Consider the following 10,810-nt stretch of genomic DNA (forward strand, 5'->3'; position numbering starts at 1 on the left):
AATTTTATTTATATATATATAATATATGCTTTAGACATATGATGTATAAAAATCTATCACTTTTCTACCAATTTTTATATATTATATAATATCTACAAATACTAAATCTCAATTTTATATATATGCTTTAGACATATGATGTATAAAAACCTATAACCTTTTCCAAAGACATGCAGTTCGAATTCCACCAGACGCTACGCTGGAGAAGGAGGGGCAAATCTCCTCCTGTACCTGTTGGATCAGATTCAACGGTACACACACACAAAATAATAAAATAAAAAAATAAATTTTAAAAACAACAACAAACCTATCATTTTTCATCTGCTCCCAACTGTTCTAATAATGTGTGTGAAATTCAATACAATGGATTAGACATTTCACATACATCTCACAGATCTAGCCTCATGGATGGTTCCTCCTTAAGGAAATTTACAGATGAATTATTATATCAATTGTACAATTGACAGGCAAGGACTAAGTAACTGCATGCAAGTTGCTTGAAAAATCACAAATAGGCCTTTATGCTGGCCTTCGAGTGCTCCAGAGAAAACCACGCCATCAAAAGAAATGAGGTCAATGTTATCTTTGTCCTGAGCCGTGAATCACTCCTGGCGGCATAATTATCTGCACAGATGCAGACTTTGCCCTGCTCTTTTTTTTGGAAGCGGAGTGTGTCTTGGGCTGTGGGCACACCAGAAAGAAATTTTTTTCTTTCTTTATTTTATCTTTTAATAATTTTAATGAACATTTAGAGAGAATTTGGATTTCCATTCATTCATTGCTGCACAAAAAGAAATTTTTTTCAGAAAAAAAGGAGCTTTGTGGATACCGTGTCCACAGATATGTGTGTTGGAAGCAGCAGGAGATGTATATGTAAATGCAGCATGAAGCCAAACTTTCTGGCTGAAGCCAGCTTGCCCAAGGCCCCTTGAATTTGCAGATTAGAATTTCCCCCCAAGCCTAAACTCAGGAACCGGTCTCTGCCTTGTGTTTGCACTTGGGCAAATCAGTGAAGTCTCAAGACCAGGCTGGGAGAGCTAGAATTGAAGAAATCGTGAACTAACTGGTGCTGTCAAGATAGAAGAGGGAGATGTGGATTCGGGCAAGGTCCAGGCATGCTCAGAGCTTGGGGACGACTTTCTGCAACACTGATGTGCTGGACACAGGCCTTTATGAAACCCCACAGCACTGTGCAAAGACAGAGTGACACTTGACATAACATGTGGGCTCTGGTTTGCAACAGAGCAATAACATTGGGGCTCAAACTGTCAACCCTGGAGCACAAGAATCAATGATCATCAATGTAGCCAAGGAATCAGTTGCAAGACACACGACCGTGACCACGTTCACTTGTTGTGAAAAAGTGTCCCAGGAACCAGTTGTAAACAATATAACTCTGATATATCTGTGGGAAGAATCCTGGCACAGGGGGTGGGGGCAAACACAGCACTGATATTTTGTAGCAAATACTGGCCAGGAATTGAAGCATCAGTTGTGAACAATGTAGCCATGGTGTCTCAATTGTAAAAATGTAAAAAATTGCAACAATGAATGAATGGAAATCCAAAAATCTCTGTAAATGTTCATTAAAATTCATAAAATAAAATTTTCTAAAAAATCATGGTACAAGGTCCAAAGGAGTACTGATGGATCACTTGTGCTATATTGATCAAACATTGCAATGGAATAATTCATAACCAACGTAAGAATAAACAATGTTAGATGTCACTAGATAACCAGTTGTCGCAAAGTTGCTGTAGCAATCGGTGATCACAAAAGGAACTCTAAAGTTCAATGCACCATAAGCATTTGTGAAATGTACTCTCTTTATCCTGTAAACAGACCTGCTCTGATTGATGTCAAAGAGAGTTTCTTTGCTGGCGTGCATGACACAGGAGAGGACAGGACTTACTTAGATCTGTTGTTCTTAGGGTCTCAAGGAATTCTATTCTGAATCCATAGCCCCTAACCGCAAAACCAAAGAACTAGAGGAATTGATCTTCCAACATATTCTCCAATAATGTCCTTCTGATACTCATAGCATGTTTTTGAGGATCTGTTCTTTATGAAATGGGCTGATCATCTTGCTTCAACCATCACTTGTGTCATGCAGGTGACACAACCGTGTGCGTCAAAACTGAGGGGGGAACTTGGGGTACTCGTGAAAGAGTGTTAAAATACGCCAACATTTCATACCAGTTGCAGCTCAATGTCAAAAAAGACCAACATATTCACCACCGGACCCACAGGCCACATCAAGAAAGAGGAAGGAGAAGTTGTCGATGACTTTATTTTACTTTTCTCCACAAGCTACTCCATGGTTATAGTGGCTTAAAAAAAAAGGTGTGGCTTGTGTTAGGGAAATATGTCAAAGTGTTTAAGAGCAAGGATGTCACTTTAAAGATTAAGGTGTGTCTGATCCAAGCCATGGTGTTTTTTAATTGCTGCCATGTGCAACTAAAAATAGCATCATGAATAAGGATGACACAAGCATGGACAGCCTTGAGTGGTGCTCTGAGAGAAGAATATTCCAAAAGAACACACAAATATGTCATGGAGAAAATGATATATATTGTTGTTGTTGTTATGTACCATCGAGTCGTTTGAGACTCATAGCGACCCTATGTACAAGAGCTCTAAATGCTGTTCTATCCTGTGCCAACCTAGCCACGTCAAACACACTTATTCCCACCACTCCCATCACAGAATCGATCCATCGCATCGAAGGTCTTCCTCTCCTGCGCCGCCCCTACACTCTCCCAAACATAATGTCCCTCTCCAAGGACCAGTCCCTCCTTGCAACATGCCCAAAATATGTCAGACGAAGCTTCAGAATCCTTGACTCCAAGGAACATTCTGGCTTCACCCTCTCCAGGACAAACCTGTTTGTTCTCCTAGCAGTCCATGGTATATTCAACACTCGTCTCCAGCACCACAGCTCAAAGGCATCAATCCTCTTTCTATCAACCCTATTCACTGTCCAACTCTCTGATGCATAGGACATAATTGTGAAGACTATAGCCCGGATCAGGCGCACCTTAGTCTCCAGCCTGACTTCGTTGCTCTTCAGTACTCTTGAGAGGTCCCTCACAGCCGACTTTCCCAATGAAATTCGTTTCCTGATTTCCTGGCTGTTGGTACCAAGAGTGTTGACTGTGGAGCCAAGTAAATTAAAACTGTTAACTATCTCAATCTCTTCACCATCCATGCTAATGCTGCCACTTGGCCCAGTGGTTAGAATTTTTGTTTTCTTGACTTTTAGCTTCAGTTCATAGAGGAGGCTGTAGTCCTTGATCTTCTGCAGCAAGCGCCTCAGGTCCTCCTCAGTTATCTATTATCTATTCTATATAGATAAACTATATTCTATAGATAGACTATAGACAGATAGACTACATTTTATAAATAGATAGATTATAGACTAGAGAGACTACAGATAGACTATATAGATTCTACATAGACTCTCTCTAAACTATATATATAGACTCTCTGTAGAAGGACTATATCTAGAAAGACTATATAGATAGAAAGACTATATATAGATACAGAAAGACTATATGTATATGTAGATAGACTATCTAGAAAGACTATATATAAAGACTGACTCTATGTCATATAGAAAATTGTGAAGTTTCCCCATATTCTCCTTTTCTGAGTTTCTCTTCCCCCATGACCAGAAACCTGTTGTCCCTGAAGCAACCCATCAAACCTTTTGCCATTGTCTGTCGAAGCCCCTATTTAGAGATGGCGCTTGAAAAGTTACAGACTTCTTTCTTTAATGTTTTGTAATTTTTTTTATGTTAGTGAAGGTTTACAAAAACATTGGCTTCATTCATCCCATCAGACACCATTCCCTTTTCTCTTCTTTCCTCCCATTTCCCTGGCAAAGCGATCCCATTCTATTAACTGTCAGATCTATGATTTTTTAAAATTGAATTTTGCACAATGATTTATTCATTGCAAATACATTTTTTTATTTTAATGAGCATTTACAGAGATTTTGGATTTCCATTCATTCATTGCTGAGATCTATGATTTTTTTTATCACCCCTTCTTTTCAAATTAGCCTTCCTTCCACCTATTCTAATGTGGCATTCCTTATTTATCCATTTTCTTTTTCTCGTTTCCCAACCCCACCACCTCGTCTCAATGCTTTTATGACAAAGTGGGTTAATAATTGGGTTTTTCCTTGTGTGACAGGGGAGAGAGAATTCTCTCAGACCAAATTCTTCCACACTCACTCACCGATGTTGTGTTTTTAAAAGTCCATTTTAGTTTCCAGTGCTGTGTTGTTGTTGTTGTTGTTTTTAAAGTTTATTTTTTACTAGTTTGCTTACAAAGTTTTTAAATTTTTTTATTGTTATTAATTTTAATGAAAACTTACAGAGACTTTGGATTTCCATTCATTCATTGTTGCACTTTCCTCCCTGCCCAGCCCTCCCCTGCAATTCATTCTTCTCTTTGAAAAGTAGAAGAAATACTCTTTCATTGTTTTACAATCCCTCCCCTCCAAGTCCTCTCCACTGTGCAGCCTTCATTCTGGACTCCTATCATGACAATAATACACAATCATATATCCCTTTTAAACAGTTTTCTCCCTCATCTGTTTCAATGCAGTCTACATTATTGAACCCATCTTTCTCAGTCTCCCCCCAACCCTGATGCCAGTCCTGTTTTACAACAGTGGCATCATGCAGTATTTGTCCTTCTGTGACTGAGATACTTCACTCAGCATCATGTCCTCCAGGGTCACCCATTTTGAATAATATTGAATGAGTTCCTTGTTTTTCAAAGCAGCGTAGTATTCCATTGTGTGACTATACCTCAATTTCTCTATCCATTCGTTTGTTGATGGGCACTTGGGTTGTTTCCATCTCTTTGCTATTGTGAACAAAGCCACGATAAACATGGGTGTGCATCTATCTGCTTGGATGTCAGTTATGGTCTCTTTGGGGTGTATTCCCAGTAGTGGAATTGCTGGGTCAAATGATATCTCTATTTGCAACTTTTTGAGAAAGTGCCACACCACCTTCCACAGTGGTTGCACCATTTTATACTCCCACCATCAGTGAATAAGGGTTCCAGTTCCTCCACAACTTCACCAGCATTTGTTGCTAGCTGTTCTGTTAAATTTTGCTATTTTGACTGGGGTGAGATGATATCTCATAGTTGTTTTGATTTTCATCTCTCTTAGAGTGACGGATTTTGAACATTTCTTCATGTGCTTGTTGGACATCTGAATGTCTTCTTTGGTGACATGTCTGTTCATATCCCGTGCCCATTTTTTGACTGGATTATTTACCTTTATCTTGTTGTGGTTGCTTTATAAGTTTGTATACATTGTTTTTCACACCAGATCGTTCCCATTTCCTTTGCCCAGTCCTCCCTCTACCCGTCAGATTGTGTGTCTGTATGATTACCTCCCTGTCCATTCTCTCTCCTCTGCTCCTAACCTCCCCATTCTTGGATCCTCATACACATTCTACTCGTTATCTTGCTATTTCAATAATAATGTTCTAATAATTTATTTGTTCTTGTGGGACTGAGTTAGTTCACTCAGCATAATGCCGTCCAGTCCCTCCCAAGTCAGATAATAATTTATGAAATCACTGCTCTTCCATTGTGTGAATAATGTAACCCGTCTTCTCAATCCATTCAATTGTCGTTGGACATTTGGACTATTTCCATGTTCTTGCGATGGTGAAAAACACTACTATGAACATTGGCATACAAGTCTCCATTCGGGCCTCATTTTTTATTTTCTCAGGATTTAATCCAAGGAGTGGATTTAATCCAAGGTCGTGTGGATTTTCTATGGTCACCTTTTGGAGGAAACACCAAACTGTCTTTCAGATGGATTGTACCATTTTACAATCCCACCAACAACATATAAGACTTCCTTTCTTGTCACATCCTCTCCAGCACTGATTACTTACTGTCCTGTTAAACTTTAAAACTTTAAATTTACTGTCCTATTAAATAGCGTCTATAAGAGCAGACATTATTCTTATTTTTCATTAACATTCACTATTCGGTATTCAGTATTATTTTGTCATTTATTTTTATTTTTGAATTTTTTATCTTTTTACTTTTTACTTCTTATTTTTTATTTTATTTTTTTCCATTTCTTTTCCCCCCTTCTAGTTTATTTACAAAATGCAAATACCAATTTGAACAAATTCCTTCCATTTCCCTCACCCACCAAATTAATCAATGATTAATCCCTCCCTCCCCCTGCACATCCACATCCCTCTGCTTCCAGCCTCTCCCATCCCTCCTGGGTTCTTAAACTCATTCTACAATAATAGTTTAAGTTAAAACCATCAACTGGTTCCCAGAGGATGCATTTCACCTCCAGCGGTGATGTAAAAACTCGGTTCTGTTGTGCACTCTGCAAGGCCAGTGGTGGTGGTGGTGGGGTGTCTTTCAGGATGAGGAAGGGGGTTACTCAGGATGCCTCCTACCCCAACACCCTACCTCCTGCACTTCCACCCTGTCGGTCACACAGACAGAAGGGGAACATGCCACAGCATGGCTGGAGCCACATGAAGTTTGTGTGACAGTCTGACATCTGCTGGGGCACCGGCATGAGTGTCTCACGGTGTCTCCTCACGGCCTCCTCCACTGTGCTGATGACCAAGTGATACAGGGGCTCCGTGTCCTGAGTGAGAGGCGTGGACTCTGATGGGTCCCGGGACAGTTCGAAGAGCAGAGGTGGATTGTGGATGGTCACTTCGTTCCCCGTGCACGCACAGTACTGGGTTTCATAGCATCCGATGGCCCCCTCGGGATTAAATACAGGTGTCACATAGTGTACTTTCCAAACCAGAGCACCTTTGGAGGGAAACACAAAATAATAGCCAGTTGAGTGGAGTCATCACGACCCTATATTGTTGTTGTTACATGACTTCAAGTCGCTTGCAACTCATAGCTACCCTATGTACAACAATCCCTAAACTGTGCTCCGTCCTGTGCCAATCGCACTGCCTCCAACACACCCATCCTGAAAGTAAAATATTACAATAAATTGTGCAAGGAGCTGGAGTAGGAAAATGAAAAGGGCTAAACTCACTCAGCATTTCTTAAGCTCAAGGAACTGAAGAACAAACTCAAACCTCGAGTTGCTATCATCAAGGATGCTTTAGGTAGAATATGAAATGATCTTGGAAGCATTAAAAGAAGATGGAAAGAATATACTGGGTCCCTGTATCGAAAGGAATTGGCAGACACAGAAGAATTTCATGAAACAATGTATGAGCAAGAATCTAAGAGGATGAAGGAAGAGGTTCAAGCTGCCTTGAAGGAAATAGCAAAAAATAAGGCCCCAGGAATTGATGGTATACCAATTGACATATTTCATCTAGCAGATACTGCCCTGGGTGTGCTCACCAAGTTTGGAACCCTATGTAAGGGAGGAAAAAACGAGATTGATGCATCTCTCATAGACCATCACAATCTCTCACTAGTTTTACATTATTTTTTAAATTAATTTTAATAAACATTTACAGAGATTTTGGATTAAATTATTTTTTTAATGATGTGGGTGATAAGACTGCAATGCCGGTGATGCCTCCCCATCTGTCATCTGCTCCTAACTTTCCTCATTCTTGGATCCTCAGACAGGTTCTAACAGCTATCTTTCTATTTCTATCATAATGGTCTAATACAGTATTTGTCCTTGTGGGACTGAGTTATTTCACTCAGCATAATGCACTCCCATCCTTCCCAAGTTAGGTAATAATTTACAAACTCATTGCTCCTGAGTGCTGCATAGTATTCCATCGTGTGAATACACCACGACTTCTCGATCTTTTCTATTGTGGTTGGACACTTGGGCTGTTTCCATGTTCTTGGAATTATAAATAACTTAAATAACATAAATGACGACATTCACTTGTCCTAATTATTTATTATTCTCATTTGCACGCGTCTATCTCTGTCCTTCTTACTTGCTCATTTCCAAATGGTCTTGAGACCTTCTCTGTTTCTGACTTTAACTGAAGTCAACTGTGTCGATCTATCTGGTTGAGGCTCTTTCTTCCACTGACCCTCCAACTTTTCCCAGCAATGATGTCTTCCCCCCCCCCCAAGGAATTGCCTGTCCCTGAAACATGGCCACGGGAAGTGAGATAAAGCTTAATCATCTTTGCCTCTGAGAAGCACCTGGCTGCATCCTCTTCAAGATGTAGCTTTGTGTTCTCCTCTTGGCTGTCCATGGGATGGTCAGTGCTCTTCTCCAACACCACAGCTCAAAGGCGACTATTCTTCTCCTGTCATCCTTACTCATTATCCAGTTCTCAAATGCCTAGCAAGTGACTGAAAAAGACCATGGCTTGGATCCGATGCCCTTTATCCTCAAGCTGACATGATTACTCCTCTGTAATTTGGAGAGGTCCCTGATTGCAGACTTTGAAGACACATTCTCAGAAAGGGCCAGCATGTTTGGAAAGGTGGAGGGTCAGTGAAAGAGAGGAAGACCCTGAATGAGATATATTGACAAGAGTCCCTGCGACAAGGGACTCGAGGGTGTCAGAAATGTTGGGGATGGAACAGGACGGAACAGAGTTTAGATATGTGGTTCATAGAGTCGCAGTGAGTTGAACTCGACTCCCTAGCACCTAATAATATTAGCGACCTTTGGATAGCTCAGAATAGTGATAGCTGGGCCACACCTGAGATCAGAGTCCAGGCGGGACTGAATGTCCTCTACAAATGGAAAATTCTGCCCAGTCTCCACCAGAGGAGATACTGGACCCCCTCTACAAACAGAAGGTTCCTCCCAGCCTCCCAGCGGAGGGGATGCCGTGTCTAAACTTTGGTCTTAGTTTCAAGATTAAGCTTACCCACTGTTACATTGGCAGCACTTAAATACAAGGAAAATATAATCTTTAGAGATTGACATTTTTATGATTATTGACTTATACTCAATAAAACCTATAGGGACACATAAAATAGCCAACTGATTTTACTTTCATTACTACCATCTTTTCCAGTTAACCAGAACACTGAGGGCATACTCCTATGATAAACATAATGCCCTAAAATATAACGCTTTTAAAAGATGGATTTATAGCATATTCACATTTCCCATTCTTAATGTCTCATTGACAAATCCATTAGCCTCATTTGATTTCTTTGGGAATGGATAGATTATTTTGTAAACCTATACTGTTTATTTAAAAGCAGTGAAGGCTTTTACAAAAAAGTAAAAAGTATCCAAACAAAAGGTAAAAACAATACAAAACAAAACACCTCACAACCAATCAACCAGCCAAGAAGCAAACCATAGGTAGACTGAGAAAGGGGCCTTTTCACTGTGTTAAACTCTGAGAGGACCTTTCCCTAAACCTTCCTCTTTTTTCAGAATTTCTTTCCTCGTGTCCCCTCTTTCTTTCTGCGCCCAGTTAACAATCACCACATTTGGGTCAGGCATCACCTCACCACTCAGCTACCAGTGATGGAAGGAAATGAGGACATGGAGGGACACTAGCTGGACACTAGGTGGACATGGTTACAGGGCTGGTGGGCGTATACTTACTTCCTTTCCCGTGCCATCGCACGGCGTGGAGATACGCACCGCAGTAGTGAAAGAGAAACTCGTGCTCTGAATTCTGGACCTCACCCTTCAGCAAAGGCATCAAGTCTCGGCCATCAATCACCCTGTGGACACAGACCACGGTAAACACATGGAGGGTGTCCTTCCCAAGTAACCACCTGTCCGCACTGGTGCTCGGCAGGGAGTAAGTTACATCAGGATGAGATAGGACCATCTTGTCATGATGCCACGTGGTCGTGACAGCATAATCTCCTGCCTCGTGAGGTGATCTGAGATTATCAGACGATTCCTTCAAGGGATTAGAATAGGATACAATCTATTCACTAAGGAAACAACCCCAATCTGATGATATTAAGAGAGTCAACCTTGTGGGTTGACCTTGTATCTTTTATCTTACAAGAGACGAAAGGAGAGAGCAGAGAATAGAGGTGGGAAGTTAGCCGTCAGCATGATCTCGGATTTGTCAATGGTGAAATATGGTCTCAGAGTAAGAATAGCAAAATTTAGCAGAGCAGCAAATATCAAAGGCTGGCAGGGTTGTGGAGAAACTGGAACCCTTATTCACTGATGGTGTGAGTGTCAAATGGTGCAACCACTATGGACGGCTGTATGGTGCATTCTCAAAAAGTTACAACTAGAAATACCATTTGACCCAGCAATTCTACTACTTGGAATATACCTAAAAGAAATCTAAATTGCCACCCAGGCAGATATATGCACACCCATGTCTATCATGGCTTTGTTCACAGTAGCAAAGAGATGGAAACAATACAAATGCCCATCAACAAACGAATGGATAGAGAAGCTGTGATCTGTTCACACAATGGAATACTATGCAGCACTGAAGAACAAGCAACTCATGAAATATAATTCAAAATGGGTGACCCTGGAGGACATAATGCTGAGTGAAATATCTCAGTCACAAAAGGACCAATACTGCATGGTGCCTCTGTTGTAAAACAGGACTGACATAGGGGTTGGGGGGGGAGACTGAGAAAGGTGACATAAATAATGTATACTGCATTGAAACAGATGAGGGAGAAAACTGTTTAAAAGGGATATGTGATTAGGTATTTTTATTATGTCAGGAGTCCAGAGCAAAGGCTGCATAGTGGAGTGGGCCTGGGGGGAGGGATTGTAAACCAATGAAAGAATTTTTCTTTTACTTTTCAAAGAGTGAACTGGGGCAAGTGGTGGGCAGGGAGAAAAGTGCAACAATGAGTAAATGGAAATGCAAAGTCTTTGTAAACATTCATT

The 10,810-nt window shown here is 40.7% G+C and overlaps 1 protein-coding gene across 1 annotated transcript in view; it reads right to left on the bottom strand.

Moving 5' to 3' along the window:
- Positions 1–10,810, bottom strand: part of ARSF (arylsulfatase F) — a 38,407-nt gene that overhangs the window by 12,508 nt on the left and 15,089 nt on the right. The window contains exons 7-8 of the mRNA XM_006903181.1: positions 9,536–9,657; positions 6,475–6,831 (exon numbers count right to left, since the gene is read on the bottom strand). Coding sequence (XP_006903243.1) covers positions 6,475–6,831; positions 9,536–9,657 — 479 coding nt within the window. The remainder of the gene's footprint in view (positions 1–6,474; positions 6,832–9,535; positions 9,658–10,810) is intronic.

Source organism: Elephantulus edwardii, unplaced genomic scaffold (genome assembly GCF_000299155.1).
Source record: "Elephantulus edwardii isolate Elephantulus edwardi_28Jun2011 unplaced genomic scaffold, EleEdw1.0 scaffold00529, whole genome shotgun sequence".
NCBI lineage: Eukaryota > Metazoa > Chordata > Mammalia > Macroscelidea > Macroscelididae > Elephantulus > Elephantulus edwardii.